The sequence below is a fragment of the Canis aureus genome, chromosome 10 (assembly GCF_053574225.1).
Source record: "Canis aureus isolate CA01 chromosome 10, VMU_Caureus_v.1.0, whole genome shotgun sequence".
Taxonomy (NCBI): domain Eukaryota; kingdom Metazoa; phylum Chordata; class Mammalia; order Carnivora; family Canidae; genus Canis; species Canis aureus.
The window spans coordinates 70141478-70160129 of NC_135620.1; the positions used below are offsets into that span (position 1 = coordinate 70141478).

At 52.2% G+C, this 18652-nt stretch overlaps 1 protein-coding gene across 7 annotated transcripts in view; it reads left to right on the top strand.

Moving 5' to 3' along the window:
• Positions 1-1384: 1384 nt before the first annotated feature.
• The window catches only part of ZNF618 (zinc finger protein 618), an 85548-nt gene continuing 68280 nt past the window's right edge, over positions 1385-18652 (top strand). For 3 of the 7 annotated variants that reach the window (XM_077913027.1, XM_077913029.1, XM_077913030.1), the window contains exons 1-2: positions 1468-1524; positions 4502-4545. In XM_077913027.1, coding sequence (XP_077769153.1) covers positions 1483-1524; positions 4502-4545 — 86 coding nt within the window. In that variant the 5' untranslated portion in view covers positions 1468-1482. Of the gene's footprint in view, positions 1525-4501; positions 4546-18652 lie in introns of those variants that run through there. The other 4 variants (XM_077913025.1, XM_077913028.1, XM_077913031.1 and 1 more) reach the window with 3 other exon arrangements.

Sequence of the window (18652 nt, forward strand, 5' to 3'; positions counted from 1 at the left end):
GGCAGATTTCCAAACACATACCAGTTCCCCCATGTGCTTGGGTTCCATCCATCCAGGAGGAATCTTTAATAATGAAATTTTAACTCGTGAATTAAAACCAAAATGAAAAAAGGAAAAAAAAAAAAAAAGGAGCAAATTCTACCCCTCCTTTTTTTCCTTTTTTCCTTTTTTTTTTTTTTTTTTTTTTTTCTTTTTGGTCGCTGCTATTCCTTTAAGATTTTGGAACCGTACCAGTGCACTAAATGTGACCTCCATAACTTTTAAATTAAGAATTTATGCTGGCTTGAAATTTATGAAATATTTCAGCATGAAAGAAAGCCTTTTTCCCTCAGGAAAATTGAGCAATAAATCACAGCACTGTGGATTTACTGCCCTAGAGCCAGCGAGAGATAGGATTTTTTTTTTTTTTTTGCTTCATTCTGAAAAAAAAAATGTAATCATATAAGACAGCTTAGCTGCTATCCTCCTACTCTCTAGAATTTTTAATTTCAGCTGTTTCTGCTTGGATTTATTTCCAATATTCCTGCTCGGCTTTTCAATTTCCTCAGTTATTAAATTTTAATTCAGTGCATTAGCATTTAAATTAAAAAAGGGTTTATTTTATCGAAATCGTTGGCCAGCCCCCATCCCGTAGCACACGAATTGCCTGTTTCTGCCATTTGCACAAAATGTGAAATGCAGCTAATGTCCTACAACTTACATTTGCACAATTTCAGAAATAAAATTTCTGGGTTTGGAATAATATTTTCTTTCCAAGAAAATCCTTAATAAGAGAATGGAAAAGAACAACTTAACATTCATTTGGGAGGGAAGAGGAGGGTCGAAGGAAACCAAACATAGCTTTGCCTGGGTCCTAAGGAGAACCGTGTATAAGGAATGCATAGGGCTGGTGAAGGGGTGTGGGGGCAGGTGCGCTTACTGAGGGGTGGGGGTGGGGGTGGGGCGGTGCAGGCCTGTTACCCCTCCCCCAGCCTCCTGGGCCTGAGGAGGAGGGTCTGTCCTGGGCCCACTGTGTCCGCCCTGGTTCACTTGCACAGGGGTGGGGGGCGGGGGGAGGGGGCGGGGGGGGGTGGTTAAGGTTAGGTCAGCTCCATAGAGAGTCACAGAGATGAAGGGCAGCAAGAGATGACCTGATTTAACTCTCTCGTGCCTCCTGTCCTGTTTTCAGCAGTGAGAACCTGAGGCCCAGGGAAAGGAAGCAGCCTGCCCAGGGTGAGACCCGGACAGAGCCAGACCGAAGCGGCACCTCTAGGAGCACGCGGTCCAGTGGCAGCCAGAGTAGAGTTTCCATTGCTGAAGGGTTCCTCCGCACACCTGGCCTGCACTTAGTGCTTTAGCTGTGTCACCGCATGTGATGTCGTTTTGACCGGCCCTTTGGAAGAAGCCTCAGAGCTGTGGGGTCTGGTGGACACATGAGATGCCGACCTGCAGCACAGGATTCAGATCTTACCCCGAGACAGGCTGGGGACACGCCTAGGGCCGATGCAGGTCGGCCCTGCCTTTCGCTCATCTGCTGTGCACTCGGTACTTAGCCTGTGCTAGGTACCCGTACCTGTGTTACCTCGCCGGTCCCGGGAGATAGGTCCTGGGGTTGGCACATTGCCATTTTGCACATGTGAAAGCCGAGGCCTTGAGAGCGTGGGTGGTTTGTCCAGGATCCCATAGCTAGGAAACGGCAGGGCCAGGGGTCCAGGTGCAGGACCATCTATCTGACGCTACCCTGTGAACTTCAGTTCAGATCGAGAATCAGGCCAGATTACACCCGATAAAGGTGAGCTTGTGGTTTAGGTTGAATCATAGGAAATTGCTGGTATTAGACCATTTGGAAAATAGGCCGTGTCAGAGGTTCAGCTTAATTCAAGCAGTAGGGCGTTGCGAGGACAGAGCTGGCCCAACATCTCACGGATCCCCACACCGAGGGTCAGTGTCCTCGGCACCGCGAGCTCCCGCCGGGGCTGGGAGGGCCTGGGAGGCTGTGCCCTTTCGTTACGGTAGGTCTGGACTCGGCCAGGCCCAAGTGCCATCATCAATGGGACCTGTGATAGTGACACATGCCATCTCGGACGTCTCTGCTTGGTGTGTTGTCTGTGGACACGCCCACCCGCGTTGGCACCCTCATCCGCCAGTAAATGTCCCCGTCACACCTGCCCAGGTGGCACTCCTCCCGCCCATGGCTCCATTTCTCCTGTTGCTCTGCCTTAGTTTCTGTGCAAGGATTTGTTTGAACCACTGTTGGAACATTTTTAGCATTTTGTCTTTGTTTTATAAAAATTGGTGGAAAACAAAACTTGAGTGTTGCCCGTGGTGGCAAGAAGCGCAAGTATCACAAACATAACAAGAGGGAAAACGTAGGTGGAGATGATGAGGTATACTGGAGACAGAGAATCTCTTCTCCCCCCCAGCCACATGTTCACTGTCCACGTGTGGTTGGCTCTGGGTGAGACTGGGAAGGAAAAGGACCAAAAAACAAGACAGCGCGAAAATATGTGTGAAATGCTAGAAATACGTGCCAAGAGTTGAGTCTGTTCCGACAAGAGATCATTGGGGATTTTAATGATTTTTTAAAGCTCTCTGGGGCAGAGTTTCCACCCCTTACCTCTTCTGCCTCTTTCGATACGAAGATTAAAACTTCTTCCCATTCACTTTCCATAGAAGTTTTGAGGAATGCAGGATGTCGGAAGGAGGCTGTAACTAAGCCTGTTTCTTTGCTCCCAGTGAAATGATATGCAAACCATTTTCCGCTTTCTTGTTTCTGCCACTGAAATAATACACCAGCATCCCATTAATTTTTCCCTCCCAGGCCTCACATTTCTACCTCCCTATTTGTCCTTCATCTTTGCATTTTCCTCGTGTGGGCAGTGGGGGCCGTGTGGGTTTACCTCATTTCCCGATTGGCTCTTCTGAATATTGGTGGGAGAGAATATTCCAGAGCTGAGGAAGGTGGACACTGGAGTGATCCAGACCTGGGCTTGTAGCTTGTGGGATGTTGGACGAATGACTTAAATTCTCTGAGTCTCATTGGCTGCACTTGTGAAAATGGGGCTACTGTGTATGTGTGTTGGGGGACCCATTGGGAGGATTGAATAAGAAGCATTAGATGTGGGTGCACTGCCCCCCCTTGGGGGAAGTTAGCTGGGGGAACGGTCCTGGGTACCCCTGGGGGCCGGGCTGGAGGGCTTGGTATAAGGCAAGAGGGAGTGGTGGGGACTGTGGAGAACTGGGTGTGGCAGCTCCGATGGACTCTGGTCACGTGGGACTGGGTGCTGTGTTGACACGCTGATATCTGGCCGCCTTTGGGTCAAATCCTTGTAATTTTTCTATATTGACTGTTTGAATCGACGTCCGCCATCTGATTTTGCCAGTTTGTAACACCCATCAAAAGGTAGCTGCTGCTGTTTTTATTTTAGGTCTTTGAATCCTGAAATTCAAAGAACTTGAAAACAAAAAGATTTTTTTTGGTAACTGGTGAGATGGCAGGACTTGACCTGAAGGCGGAGGAGACGAGTTCTCTCTTCATTTACCCTCCACAGGGCTGACTGCGTGGGTTTCACTGTGGAAACATCACTGTGCTTGCATCCAGGGGGTGGAGGGCTACCCGGACCCTTGCCAGGGTTGTTTCGAAATACGGAACACATACATTGCATTACCTTTCTACACTTGGAAGGATTCTGAATTCAGAAACAGGCGTGTGCCAGAGTTTGGAACCTGCATGATTCTGTGATTACTGTTATTATAAATGTTTTGACAAAGCCAGGGGATGCATGTGCAACCCGTGCTTTCCTTCCATGTCTGCAGCCTCCTTCGGCCTCTGCACAGAGGTCCCCCCAGCACTGGCCTAGGGGGTCCAGCACCCCAGGTGTTTGTCATTCTCTCCTCCCGACACTTTAGGCAGCTCCCTCCTGGCCTGGGGCCATCGGTTTCTGTATCTGAACCGGAATTTTATGATTTCTGAAATTTTCATGTGGTCAGCCTTATCTCCCCATTCCCCTGCCCGACCCCAAATGAAAGAGATTAAGAACCAGCACTCTCTTGTCTCTCCCTGCCAGTAGGGTTGGGGGACAGAATATTTTAACATAATAGGATTTTCCCCCTCGGGTTGGTAGGAATAAATCTGCGGCTACTGTTTTATTGGAAATCCCAGATGAAAATAAAAATGGTGCAATTCAATCTCAGATTTAGCTGGTTACTTACTTTTCACTGAGTCCCCAGGGCCCTGTGGTTGCTGGGTTTGTGTTGGCAATGGGTGCTCAGCTGGATTTAAAGGGCCAAGCAAATTCCGGGGGTGGGGGGGGGTGGGGGGCGAGGGAGTGGGGGTGTCCTGCCTCCCTCTTACCACTGGGGGCAGGTTTTCACAGCCTGGAGGAATGGAGCTCCAGATTGTGCCAGCCCTCCCCTCCGTGTGAAGGCCCGTGTTGAGGGGGAGCTTGGCTGGGGGGGGCAGTGGGTGGAATCTGGGCTTGCCCCCCTTGGCTCATGTAGGTGTTTTGGATTTCTTTTGCAGGCTGACGGAGCCAGTACCCCCGGAAGGAAAAGCACGGCCAGCAGGTACATTCCCTTCCCCTCCACCCCTCCCTCCTGTTGGACACCCCCCCACACACCCCTCCATTTCACAACCAGCAGCCACCTCTCTGAAAGGGGATGGGTGGCCCAGGCCAGCCTCCTGGGCCGAGATGTATCTGTACTTCCCTGGCGAATGTGTGGTTATGGGCAGCACCCTCCAGCCGTCCTGAGACCTCCCCAAGCACCTGTGAATGGACCTGAACAGGCCTTTGGGTGCTCAGGTCGGGAGGAAGTTAGAGGTGAAGTGCAGGAGTGGGTGGAAGGCCCGGGCTTGAATCCTGTCCCAGCTGTGGTGTGGGGACCTCCCATCCTGGCCTGGCACCCGATGGCCCGGCCTGCGCCCCGCACTCCCCTCCCTGAACCAGCCACCCCGCAGCAAGGGGAGGGGATACTCTGCTGAGGCCGACAGCCCTGGGAGCTGGCCGGAGCTGAGGGGAGGCCCCCAGAGGAGAGCTGGGCTGGGGTTACCAAAGAAGGCAGGAAGGGACCATGGACGGGCCCCGCGGTGGACGTCTGCCACCAGTGGCACAGGCCGGCGCTTGGTAACCGTGAGCGCTGCTCCCAGTGTTCCCTCGGGGAGGGCAGAGCCCGAGCGGCCAGATGACCTTTACTGGGGGCACTGGAGGCAGGAGGACAGCAAGGGACAGACCAGAGGTGGCTCTCCAGGCTGCACACGCACACACAGGATCTGGAACGAGCTCTAGGATCACCTCCTGGAGTTTGGGGTCAGAGCACAAATGCCAGGCAGAGGAATTTGCCCTTCAGCCCACCAACACTAGTTCTTTACAATGTTGAGAAATTTTTGTGGAAAAAAGGGGATTTGTGGCCAGGTCAGTTTGAAGGACAGTAGGTGAAGCAAAGTCAACAGATCCCTTTGCTGAGGGACTTCTTAGTCTTTTCAGGTGCTGACGTGGGGTTTGAGGACATCTGAGAGGAGAATGCTCTGTTTCTCAAACTTGCTTAACCGTGGAACCCTGTTGTGGAAGTTCAGCCACAGGGCGAGTGTTCTTCAAGACATGCTTTGGGAAACCACGGGGAGCCATCACTCTTCGAGAGAAAGAGTAACATGTTTAGCTCTGTGTTTTGGGAAGGTCCCCCGGGCAGCTATTTGCAGGGCAGATTAGAGGGGGACAGACTTGAGGCAAAGGTGCCAGGCTGGGGGTCGTTGTGACCCAGAGTTCCCAGCACAGCCTGGGCGCCCCTCTGCCCCAGTCTCCGTATCCTCGTTGCACAGTCTGTCTTAGCTGCCCCGACCACCTCTCCGTGCGTCTAACACTCGAAACCAGGGGTCAACCAGCTTTACCCATAAAGGGCCAGATAATAAGTGTTTTGCAGGTTGAAGGGCAGGGGTCTCTGGTAACCTCTGTGCTCTGTCAGCACCCGTGAAAGCACCAAAGGGAAGGCAGGCATCCGCCACCCGTGGTTTGCCAGCCCTTGGCCTCAATGGACTGTCGCCTGAGAGCCTTTGCAGCTGCTGTTGCCTTCGCCTGGAATGTTCTTTCTCTGATCTTCCTTCATGCCTTTCCTGCGCCTCAGGGCCTGTGGCCCGTGTCCCTCGTAGGCTATTCATGCTCTTGACTTACTGTATGTGTTTGTGTTGTATTTGCTACCTCTCCCCCTAGGGTGCCAGGTCCATAAGCAGAAACCTCCAGCAGGTGCTCAGTGTTACTGGGACGGAGACCCGAATGAGATGGGAGGAGAAGTGGGGGTGATACAGAGGCCGGGAGCATGGGCTGGGATGGCGGGGTGGATGGCCAGGCTTGGGCGAGTGGATGCTGGCAGTGACCATGTGGCCAGCAGCTGCCTGGTGCCTTGTGTCTGTGTCCTGGGCCCCTCTGGTCGTGGGGTTTTGTGTTAAGAGCAGCACATGAGGCTGTGGTCTGTGGGGCAGTGGGAGTCCCTAGACTGGGGGTGCCTGGGAAGTGCTTCCTGGATTGAAATGTCAGGACTGGAAGGGCCCTTGGGATTTGACCAGTCCCTCCCTCTCATGGGACACATGGGGAGGGACGGCCCTGGTCAGGGTCATGTGGTGAATAAGTGGCCGTGTCAGGCTGTGAACCTGCCAGCGCAGGGTACTTCTCTTGACTCCGCACTGTGCTCGAGGGAGGGTCTGGCCAGCCTCTCCCACCGTCCTCCATGCTCATTGAGCACCTGTGTGTTAGGCCTAGTGCTGTGGGTGATGGGCCCAGATGGATTGGAGGCTAAGGCATCATCCAGCAGACCCTTGGGTGCCTATGGAAGTGGACAGAGGCAGACCTCCATCTGTTCCTCATGACTTTCACACAGGGGTGTTCCTTGCTCTTACTTTCTAATGCATGAATTTCTCCCACATCGGGTCAGAAGACAGCAGGCAGGTTCCTCCCTAGTGGTGGTGGCCACCTGAAGTTCTGAATGGAGTCTGACCGGCCGCAGGCTGTAATCAGAGTTAGAGATGCCTGCCCTGGTCGGAGGAGGCGAAGGATGGCACGTGTGCCATCTGTTTGCTGCCCTGCCTGACCAGCCTAGGCTTGCACATACTCAGTGATGGATGGAGCCCCCCATGTTACCACCACGGTGCCAGAACATGTACCAGGAAGGGCCAGCCCAAACCTTAGGGCTGTGTGTGACTTGAGACGTAAAGAAGAAATTTGTAATAATAACGACTGCCATTTAGTCGGCACTTGTATGTCAGTCAGGCTCTGAGCTAAGTGACTCAGTTTATTATTAACGTATGTAATCTATAAAACAGTCCTTATGAAGGAGGTGGATTTATTAGTCCCACTGTACAGATGGGAAAGCGGAGTCAGAGAGATGTTTAGGGGCCTTGGGTGGCCCAGTTGGAAGTAAGTGATAGAGCCAGGGTGCCTACCCAGGTCTGACTTCTCTGATGTGTGCGCTTAGCCACGGTGCCCTTCCCTTTGATAGGATGAAGTGGTCAGTGAACAGATGTTAGAGGAGCCCGTTAAGGGCCAGGGGCTGTGCCACCGGCCAGGGACTTATCAGGAAGGCAGGGATTTCGAGCGAGCTCAACAAGTGAGTTTATATTGATGGTATCATTAGAGCCAATGGAGTGTCTTTGAGAAACCAAGACGGTCTTATTGTATCATGACCCAGCATTCCGTCTGAGGAGTGAATTACACATGACACGTCAAGAGAGCATTAACGCGGCCTGAGGCCGCTTGCGAATTTGACCCTGGCCTTGGGTTAGATGGGCCAAGTTGGGGTTTAGACGTGTTGGCACTCAGTCGAGCATTAGATGCATTTAGTCCCTGTTTTGGATGGAGAAACACAGGCCCGGGGCTCCCTGAGGTCAGAGATTGGCTCTGCAACCCCGGCTGGGGATGACCTTGAAGGACCCCCAGCCCTCTGACACCGGCCTCCACCGCCAGCTCCCAGCTGTGCCACGGCGCAGCGCGCTCGGTTGTTGCACTCGGGTCCGCCTTCTTCCCAGCGCCTTTTTGGCCCAGAACGCCTAATTTTGTGACTTCTCCAGAGGGCCTCTGGCTAACCCCCAAAACCAACAGCATGGACTGCTAAGGAATTAGTGTTAAATTGAGGGGGACAAGGAGAGGTGGTGTTTCTGATCCTAAGAAACAACCGAATGTGGTTTGGTTTACTTCTCTTGTAACCCAACCTGGGTCAATTTTACAGGACCAGTGATCCCAGCACTTGAGGTTAGTGCTGACTTGGGGTACAGATTACAAATCACGTAGCACAAGGGCTGCCAAACCTCACTTATGCTAAGAGGCGTGGGGGCTATGGGGCCTTAACTGGAAAATTCTAAAGGAAGTGCAGTTTTTATAATCAAGTAAATGTAGGTACAGGCTTGTGGTAATGAAGAATTAGGCTCCTTTTTATTTTTATTTTTTTTCGGTTGAAGGTTTTTAGAGCTGATAGGGCTCTATAGATAATTTGGAGTAACTATCTCATTTTGGAGATAAGTTAACCAGGAGGAGAAGAGGTTAAGGGACTCATTTGTTTGCTGTGTAGACAGTCGCCTAACAAGCAATCAGGATCTTGTAGACAGAGGAGAGATTTGGTGGGTCAAGATGGGGGTGGGAGGGTGATAAGACCAAATCTCATTCATTCATTCTACAAATACTTAGCGCCTACTGAGTGCCAGGATCTGAGCTGGGTGCTGGAAATACAGCAGTGAACAAAACAGAAATCTCGTGGAGCTCATATTCTAGTGAAAGTGGAGGAGACGTAATCAATATGTAAAATGTATGGTATGTCGTAAGGTAAAACAGTGCTGGGAGGTGGATGGGGGGAAGCAGGGTGGGGGTTGGGAGGGCCAGAAGGAGTGGTGCATCACCAGAAGGTGACATCTGAACATGGATCTGAAGGAAATGAGGGACTGGGCCAAGCATTCATTTGGGAGAAACACATCCAGACAGAGAGAACAACGGGTGCAAAGGCCCTGGGGCAGGAGTGTGTACATTGTTTTGGAGCCACAGCAAGGAGGCTGATTGGCAGGGAGGCTATCGTCCACACTTTGGGCTTTACCCTGCACGAGATATGGGGACCCACTGGGTGTTTGAGCGGAGGGCTGGCATGATACGATTTGGTTTCAAAAGGAAAATACTTGCTACCAGGAGGTGAATAAACTGCAAGGGGTTAAGATTAAAGAGGTGTTGCTAAGGCTTCAGGACCGGCAGGACCTTAGAAGCCTGGCTTGGAAGTGAGTTTCCAAAAGGCTGTATCTTTTCAGGTCTGAGGAACCCAGCTCAGCAAAGTGTTGTGTCACTTCTCCATCCAAAAATGCTCGCTTCTCCGTGGCCGGTCTGCCGGGTTTCTACTTGCCTTCTCTCTGGCCAAGCAGCTTATTAGCTCAGAGGAGCCCAGACTGCCTGGGTTCGGATCCTGGGGCTACCCGCTGCCTGCTTGTGTGACCTTGGGCTACTTGCCTGACCTCAGTGTCTTCATCTGTAAAATGGGAATTATATAGGATCGAGTGTAATAATAGTAATAAGTGTAATAATAATGGTAACATGCATATGCTTAGCACAGCGCCTGGCCTGTAGTAGGTGTTCCATAAATGCTTATTTTTATCAACACCATACCAGATTCCCTTCCTAGGAGGAGAGAGCAGTGGGATGGCAATTGATTTCTTGTTGAGTCTGGACTCTGGAGAGAAGACTGGAGTCAGGGACGAGGGTGGGTGTGGAGGGCTGACCTTGATCCCGTTACTGTGTCATGCAGGATCACGCACAGATCTCCCTTGGTCCTCCAGTGGTCCTCTGAGGTTGTGATGCCACCCCCATCCCCAGAGGGAATTGGACGACTGGGCTTGTCCGAGGTCACACGCGTAGTGAAAGAGCTTGGAGCCTAGCCAGTCTTGCCCTTCAAGCCAAGATTTTTCACGGATGGACCATTACTTCATCTGATCACCACGTGTGTGTGTGTGCAGCTGCTGCATAATTATTATTTTTTTAAAGAATATCTTCTTGTTTAGCATTTTGCTTTTCAGCCGTAAAAATAAAGTAGCCCTCAACAGATTAATTTCACTTGCACAAAAGCTCGCAGTCGCAGTAGGCTCGATGGCAGTCAGTGACCAGTGTGGTGTTAGCAGAATGAATTATTTAAGAACTCGGGGTGTATTTTAGCCAGGATGCATCTTTATCTTGACTCTAGGCTTGTGTGGCTGTTATCGGAGCTCAGATTTGATTTTCCAAAAATGTGTATTCTCAACTTAGCAAACTTTAGGTGAAGTTGGACCACAAAAATCATAAATCGCAGGCCGATTCTGGGGTTCATATACTTATTCCCCGGGGGCCAGTGCTTTCTCTCTTTCTTTCTTTCTTTCTTTTTTTTTTTGGGCAGATTTCTTCTCTGCTTGATCAGTTGCTGTTAAACCTAGACTCCGCGGATAGGGCAGATTCTTGAAAATTCAGGCCCATCCGGAGACAGCCACAGAAATGCAAACTAATGCACATCAGAACCGTTGAATCATTTTTGCCGAATGGCACTGTGGCTCTCAGGCACGGGGGGTGGGGGCAGGTGCCTGGGGTCCCCAGGGAACCTGTGCCCAGGGCGTGCACCTGGCGGGAGTCTCCCCCCCCCAACCCTGACCCCCTGCTCCTTGTGAGCAGATTCAGAATGTGGAGCCCTCGTGCTTCAACCGTTCGAGGCACTTGGAAGTCTCGCCTTGTCCCGAAGAAGCTCAATCTCGAGGATGGGAAGGAGGATGATCCAACCTGGGTGCTTCTCGAGGCCCTGGATGCCAAAGGCCCTTGGGCTGAGAGAACAACTCTGGAAATCTCCACAGTTGCTGGCTCTGCTAATGGGGGAGATGGAGGTGCTCCCCCTCAGCTTCTGCTCCGTGCCGAGCGTGGTGCTTTGGCGCGCCAGCCCCTCCACACCTCCCTGGCCGCCTGCGTGGGCGCTGCCGCCGTGTGCGTCCTTCCCCGCCGTGTGCGTCCTTCCCCGCCCTCGGTGCTGCTGCACGGGGCTTGGCCATGCCCCCCCCCCCACTTCTCTTCTCACAGGGCCTAAAAAATCGCCCCTCTGCTTCATTTAGGAGTACTCCGTCCGTGGCCTGAGAGCTGCTGTTTTTCAGAGTTTGACCACACGGTGCACATTTCTGTCCAGCAAGCGCTCGGGCGGGACGGGAGACAGAACTAAGGCGGCTGGAGCCGCGCTGTGTGTGGTGCCGTGCTGGGTGCCGTGCGGCCACCTCTGCCCTCGAGTCTTCTGACCCACCCTTCGTGGTTCCTGGTGACTTGCCCAGTGTCCACGCAGGGAGGGGAGGGGAGGGGAGGGGGGTGTAGGTGGGTTAGGAAACTTGGCAACAGCGCAGCATCTAGCTTATTACCCCCGGACACCTCGGGAGGACAGGGCCGCGTGTCAGGGCCACGTGGGCAAGACGGCAGCAGGGCAGGTCCTGTGGGCAGGATGATGGAGCAGAGGGGTCCTGTTGGGAAGCTTCTTTACCTTCCATCCCAAGAGGAAAGTGGCCAGAGAAGCTGGGCATCGGGGGTGGGGGTGGGGGTGAGGGAGACAGTGGCTAAGTCACAGCCTGGGCAGGGAACCGAATTGGTGGCAGAGGGAGAGTATTTTTTCTCTGTTGTCACATTAGCCAGTGTGAGGACCGGCTTAGGGGCCACCTCAGTCTTGTGTGGTTGAGTTGGCTGCCCCCCTGGGGTCTGCAGGGGACCCCATGGGGGCCCAGGGGACTTCTGCAGGACAGTGGGCGAGGGACTCCTCTGGGGCCTCCCCTTCCCCACCGGCCGGTTGAGGGGTTGAGGGAGTTGGGTCTGGGTAAGGATTCCCGGGTGTGCAGCGTCCCGCCGTCTGGGTGAGGGGTGCACGCTCACGGGCCAGTTGCTCCTTGCTCACGGAGCCCACCTGCATCACTGCCGCAGCCGTTGCAAAACGCAGGCTGTGTGTCTGCTTAAGATGCCCTTAACAGTAATTCTTTTTAATGACCTGGGCCAGCCCTCCCTGTGCCGTGACACCCGTGAAAGAAGTTCCCAGCTTTACCCGGCGGGCCCCGTCCTGCTAAATGTTGGGGGTTTGTGACTTGACAGCATTGCTCAAGACTCCTGCTTCTCTCTATTTTAGGTTTAAATTAACCAGGGAATTAACTCTTAATATTTAAATCTCCATGCTGTCTTTCTGAACTGCAGTATTACCCGACGTCGTGGCTGACTGACACCATACACTGAAGAAAATTAAGTGCCTAAGAATTATCTCAAACTAATGATATATTTATGCATTGTAGGTTATTTTGAATTTCTAGACTGTTAAGAGTTGTTTAATAGGTTAATAGTTTTAATCTATTAATCTAATCTTTTCTACTTGACTATTTATTAAAATATATCAGTGATACATGACAAATGGAAGTGCAGATAATTCTGAGGGTTATGAAGGCATGGGTGATGATGTGAAGATTCGAAACACGGGTGGAATAGTAAATACAGGCACAGGCCTCGTTAGCGGGGTTTGTGGAAATTGGGGTTTTGCTGTCGGTTCTCTCTCTGTCTCTCTCGGTCCTTCCAGGCTGGTGGAAGCTGCAGCCTTTATCTCTGTTAGGATTCCTGTCCTTGTCGCGAAAGACAGGAGACCCTAGGTCCACAGGACACGTCTGAACACAGCAGCCATTTTAGAACATGTCAAGGAGAGTTAGAGGTCGACAGTGATCCTAAAGCCCAAGCACTTGCCGCCGTGGAACCCCTCGTTCCTTAGTTTTATCACATTTCTGTGTTACTGTGTTAAGCATCTAGGATGTACCCCCCCCCTTCCATCAAGATGCTGAGGATACAGGAGGAGACGAGGGGGTATGTTCCCCATCTTTTGGGACTTTGTGGTCAATTAGTCATTAATTTGTCCATTCATTTAGCAAGTGTTTTGGTTTTGGTTTTTTAATCCTCTCTTCTTTTGAGAAGGGAAAGCAAAGAATCCAAATGATTGAAAGCCCAGGTGTGGGAGTTGAGCAGGTCTGAGTGCATCTCATTCTGTCACTAGAAAGCTGTGTGACTGTGAAAAAGTCACTCTGTTTCTCTGATTCTCCTTTTTCTTTTTTTAAAAAAGATTTATCTGTGGGCAGCCCGGGTGGCTCAGCGGTTTAGCGTCGCCTTCGGCCCGGGGTGTGATCCTGGAGACCCGGGATCAAGTCCCACATCAGGCTCCCTGCATTGAGCCTGCTTTTCCCTCTGCCTGTGTCTCTGCCTCTCTCTCTCTCTCTCTCTCTGTCTCTCATGAATGAATAAATAAAATCTTAAAAATCTTTTAAAAATCTTTAAAAAAATGATTTGAGAGAGAGACTGAGGTTGCAGAGCGAGCGTGGGGAAAGGGGCAGAGGGGGCAGGAGAAGCAGACTCCCCACTGAGCAGGGAGCCCGACATGGGGCTCGACCCCAGGACCCTGGGATCATGACCTCAGCCCAAGGCAGGCACTTAACTGAGCCCCCCCAGGTGCCCCTGATCCTCAGGGGCAAAAGAACCTAGCATATATCAGGCATTGGGAACAGTGGGATGTGTGTGGACGCAGGGTGAAGCACCATGCCTGGCATGTCAAGGCACACAGTACACCGAAGCTGCTCTTGTCCCCACTCCCTCCTTATGATATTGTTGCTGTAATCGCCTCCACCTTCATGCTGGCGTACGTACCTTGGGCCATTCTCTGTGTCGTTTGGCAGACGTCAGCCAACATCTGCTACGGGCCAGGCACAGGGACACGGAAAGCAGGGGGGGCAGAGCCTTTGCCCCTGGTGGAGGTCTCTCTCAACTACATGGGGTCAGAGGGCAGATTCAGAACAGGAGCCCATTAGAAGCAGAGGGGGCCATTCCAGAAGCCACAGGAATGAGGTTCCAGGCTCCCAGAGGGATGCCAGTGAGAGTGGCCATCCTGGGAGTTCAGCACCCCACCCTGGGCCCTGAGGGCCCTTGCGTGTGCCGAGCCACGTTGGTCATAGCAGGCCTGCACGCTTGAGAGTTGGTGGCACTTCGCAGCACAGATCATCGCAGGGCTCCCCTTAAACTTCCCTATCTTAACATGTTAGTAATATCTCAGCAAAGCTGGGGAAGAAAAAGAGTTGGTGTCAGAGCATCCCCCAGGCTACCCTAGTTTGGCGTTTCAGGGAGAAGGAAGAGTGCATTACATTTGAGAAAGTCCCGCTGGAGAGGAGCAAGATAAGAGTGTGGCACTTCTGGGACCCCTGGGTGGCGCAGCGGTTTGGTGCCTGCCTTTGGCCCAGGGCACGATCCTGGAGACCCGGGATTGAATCCTACGTCAGGCTCCCGGTGCATGGAGCCTGCTTCTCCCTCTGCCTCTCTCTCTCTCTCTCTCTCTGTGTGACTATCATAAATTAAAAAAATAAATAAATAAACTTTAAAAAAAAAAAAAGATCTTACTATAAAAAAAAAAAAGTGTGGCAGTTCTAGAAGAAGCATCAATATTCAGATCGTGGGTCATGTTGAACTTCTCCAGATCATGTGATACCGAGGGCCAGGGGGTGGGCCTTGCTGCTTTGGTTCTGAACGTTAATAAAAGCAGTTAAACCATCCACATTCTTTGTGTGTGTGTGTGTGAGGGGGGGAAGATAGAGACAGGGAGAGAGACATGCCCCAAAGGCCACGTTGGCACTGCCCTCTCCAGGATGCATTGCTTAGATCCTTCGGTGAACCGGTGCCTGCCCATCGCCTCCCCTGTGCCACGTGCAGTTGTAGGTGCTGGGATGCGACAGGCAGTGGACAAGAGAGAGTCCTCATCCTCCCGGAGGTCACGTTCCAGCAGGACAGACCGTGAAGAGGATGAGAGGCAGATGAACCGAACAAGTAAAGCAGGGAATGAAGAGATGGGGTAGGGAAGGCCGGGGTGAGCCGCATGTGGTTTAGATCGAACAGCCAGGATGTCTCCACTGGCCCTGGGATGTTTGAGTGGGGACTAATGGTGAAGGCATCTGGGACTGGGAGATTATTCCAGGCAGAGGCCTCAGGCCCCATGTCCTAAGGGAACAGCGGGGAGACTGGTGTGGCCAGCAAGGGAGTGTGTCCCAGGAAGCCCCAAGGGTCAGCGCAAGGACTCTGGCTGTTATTTCTGGTGAGATGTGGGGCCATAATGGGGCCAGGGGTGACACAACCTGGCTTGTTTTAATAAGGTCGCCATGGCTGCCGTGTTGAACATCAACTTTGAGGCACTGGGCAGGGGTAGGAGCAGGAGACTGGCTGTGCGATTGACCACAAGGCAGGAAGCTGGGGAGGCGGTCGGGACCAGTGGCGGTCGTGGCCACGTGCTGGTGAGGAGTACTCAGGCTCTGGACATATCTTGAAGGTGGAGTTGATAGGTGTGCCTTAGTACAGAGTGAGGGAAGGAGGACGGGTTAGTTCCAGGGTCTGGGCCCGAGAAGCTAGAGGGTTGGAATTGCTATCAACTAAGATTGAGAAGTCTGCGGTTATTTGATCGTGGCATCGTGGGCTGCAGGGTTTAGCGGCAAGAGCTCCGGGATAGGAGTCAGGGTTGTTGTCTTGACTTGGGTCAAGAGGTGTTAGCAGTAGCTCAGTTGGACCTGTTAAATATGGGTGCTTCTTGGGCATCCAGGAGGAGGTGTCCAGCTGGCGGTTGTGTGTGTGTGGGTCTGGAGTTCAGGGGGAGGCCCCAGCTGGAGACAGAATTTGGGATTCATCATCACGCTGTTAATATTTAAAAGCCTGACTCTGGAGGAGATCACTTAGGGAGTGAATGTGGTTAAAGATAGAAGGGGTTCTAGGACTGATCCTTGGGGCATGTCAGCGTATAAGGGTGAAGAATTGGTGAAGAGCAATCAGCACAGGACAGAGGAGGGGACAGAAGGTAGGTGGGCACAGAGCCAGAGGGAGCAAAGGTTTTGGACAGAGGGGACAGGGAGGCGCTTGTCCGAGGCCGCTGATTGAGGAGGAGGTTGCAGAGGACGGGAAGGGACCATAGGCCCTAGGAGCCTGGAGGTCACAGGAGGCCTTGGGGAGAAGAGCAGCCCTAGCAGGATGCGGGAGGCAGAAGCCTTGATGGACGTGGAAGCCTTGACAGGGAGGGTCCTGCTGGAGCCTGTGAATAGGTAAGAATCGTTTGCAGCACTTGGATCATCAGTAGGTCGGGGGACTCCATGGACACGTGGGTATGTGCATCCCCTGAGGTCACGGCTGGGTGTGCCTTAGCCCCTTTCACACCCCGTGCGCGTCCATGCATTCGTGGAGAGTGTATTTAAGCTCAGCGTGAGGCTACTTAACCCTCATTCCTAATGAGTGGAGTCTTTTAATGAAGTTTTATTCTAGCGGGAGTTAAACCAAGTCATTATTTACACTCTGTGATTAGAGATTTTCCACCCACCCTTAACGTCGTTTCAGGTGGCTGAAGTACCCGAGTGAAAAAGCAGGAGCCTTTGCAAGAGGTGCGGTGGTCCTCAGGCCGAGCGCTGGGGCACAGGGGGAGGTACACCCGCCATGCGGGGTAGGGGTCTGGCCTCTACCGCAGCCTTAGATTCCAGCTCGCTTGTCATGAGGATGGGAAGACCGGTCGGGCAGGGGCACGATGACGTCCAGGGTGCCGAGAACCCCTTGTAACTACTATGACTTGGTAGAGCGTCAGGCATTAGCGTTTTTGCCGGAAGGTTGGAGAAATTACACCCAGAGCACCCAGACACGAAGCCGTGTGACCCCAGGCCACATGACATCCCCTAGACCTCTTCCTCCAGCGTGGCCAGGAGGGGCATTTGTCTGATGCCCAGATCCACTGATAAGTTGTTTGCTTGCACTGTGCAGTGGGAACAGCACCAGGATAGGAGTCAGGAAAGACTGTTTTTGGCCGTGGGAAGTTGTGTGACCTTGGGCACGCCCTTCATTCACAGCGGTGATTGGGTTCCCGTGTGCCCAGGCCTCTTGCTGTGGACAGGAACCAGAGCATCGGGCCCTGGGGTCCTGTTCTGAGCTTCGGTTTCTGCATCTGGCTGCAGGGCTCTCGTGAATGCTGGGTGGGGTGGGATGGGGCGGGTCCTCGGCTTGAGGAACCATCTGGTGAAACGCAGAGGAAGAGATTTGCTTCCGAAACTTTCCTGGCAGGCTCCGGCCACGCGCAGCGTTGGGGATGAGTAAGAACGAAGCAGAAGAGTCGAGGGGAGCCCAGGGGAGTGGCTTGCAAACTGACGCCCCGGGGCACGTTCTTCAGTTCCTCTGACCCAGCGGCTGCTGTACTCGATCTTGCTACCGACCGGAGGCTCGTCCTCTTTCGGTTTTCAGGGCTCTGGGGGAGAATCTGTTCTTTGCCTTAAAAGTTTCTTGTGGCCATAGCGTAGCGTTCCTTGACTTGTGGCTGCCGCCTTCCAGTCTCTGCCTCCACGGTCATGTTGCCTTCCCTCTCTGCCTTGGCCCATGTTCTGATGTCATATCGCCTGTGTGTGTCATTGCATTAGGGTCCACGTAGGTGATTCATGGTGATCTCGCCTTAAGATCCTGAAATTAAATACATCTGCCAAGAGCCTTTTCCAAATAAGGTCCCAGTCATCGGTTCTGGGGCTGAGGACGTGGGCATATCTTGGGTAGGGACCATTTTCTCCACTACTGGGGGAAAGAAGCCGTACATACATGTATCAGGCTAAAATCAAAGAGGGAATAGGGGTCTTGGAGCCCCACTCAATGCCACCCTCTTTATTCAGGGCTCCTGGGTGCTTCAGGGCCACTGCTGTGGAACCCCTAGGCTTTCAAGGAACATGCCTTGAGCACCATAGCCTTAATGAAGGGTCAGTGTTCTTGGGTGACTCCTTGGGCAGGGACCCTCTTGGTCTGGCTTCTTTCTTGGGATTCTGGCCCGAGCGGTAGGCAGTGACCACAGACGATATGTGCTTAAAGAGAAATATCCTTTTAGTGCCTGACTTTAGATTTTATATTGAAGTGTGACTCAGGTTAAATATAAAATTCATAGCATATCTTGAGCAACTATTTTGTAGTTATCTATATATAAATCTATTTTACAGCGACACAAATAGAATAGATTATGGAGTGTCAGCATGTAGATAGATTCCGAGTGCTTTTTCACTAATATACCTAATGATTCGTGCTGAGAATATCCAAGGGCTCCACTGTACATTTAAATGGATATAATTAAAATAATGAGCTCTATTTTAAAAAATGATATATGAAAAAAAAATTTTTTTTGAAGAAGTTAGAAGATGCTACACCACTAACTCAAAGTGATATAAGTACTTCAGTGATTCCATTGTTATTAGGACACCTAATTAAATGCAGAGCACCCGAGAAAAGCAACATTTGGGCTTATAAATCTAAAGCATGAAGCCAGGAGAAGAGGAGTTGCCAGTGTCCTTGGCGCTGCCAAGGCTCGGAGGTGTCTCATTTAAGGGAGTGCCTGCGGGTGACAGGATGGCTCAGAGTCTCCTGTGGGGGCCAGATGGGGCCAGAAAGGAGATCTGATGCCATCTCGAGCAAGCAGGGAAGGTTTCCCAGAGGTGGGGATGTCGTCATGAATCCATGATGTTACCCTAATGGCAGCTGCCGTCCGTGGAAATCCAGTCTGCCCCAGCTCCCTGGCTCAGCTCCCACCCTCGCGCTGGCAAGGATCATGGTCTTTCTTTAACAGAGGAGGAAACTGAGGCTCAGAGAGGGAGTCTAGCCCAAGGTCAGAGGGT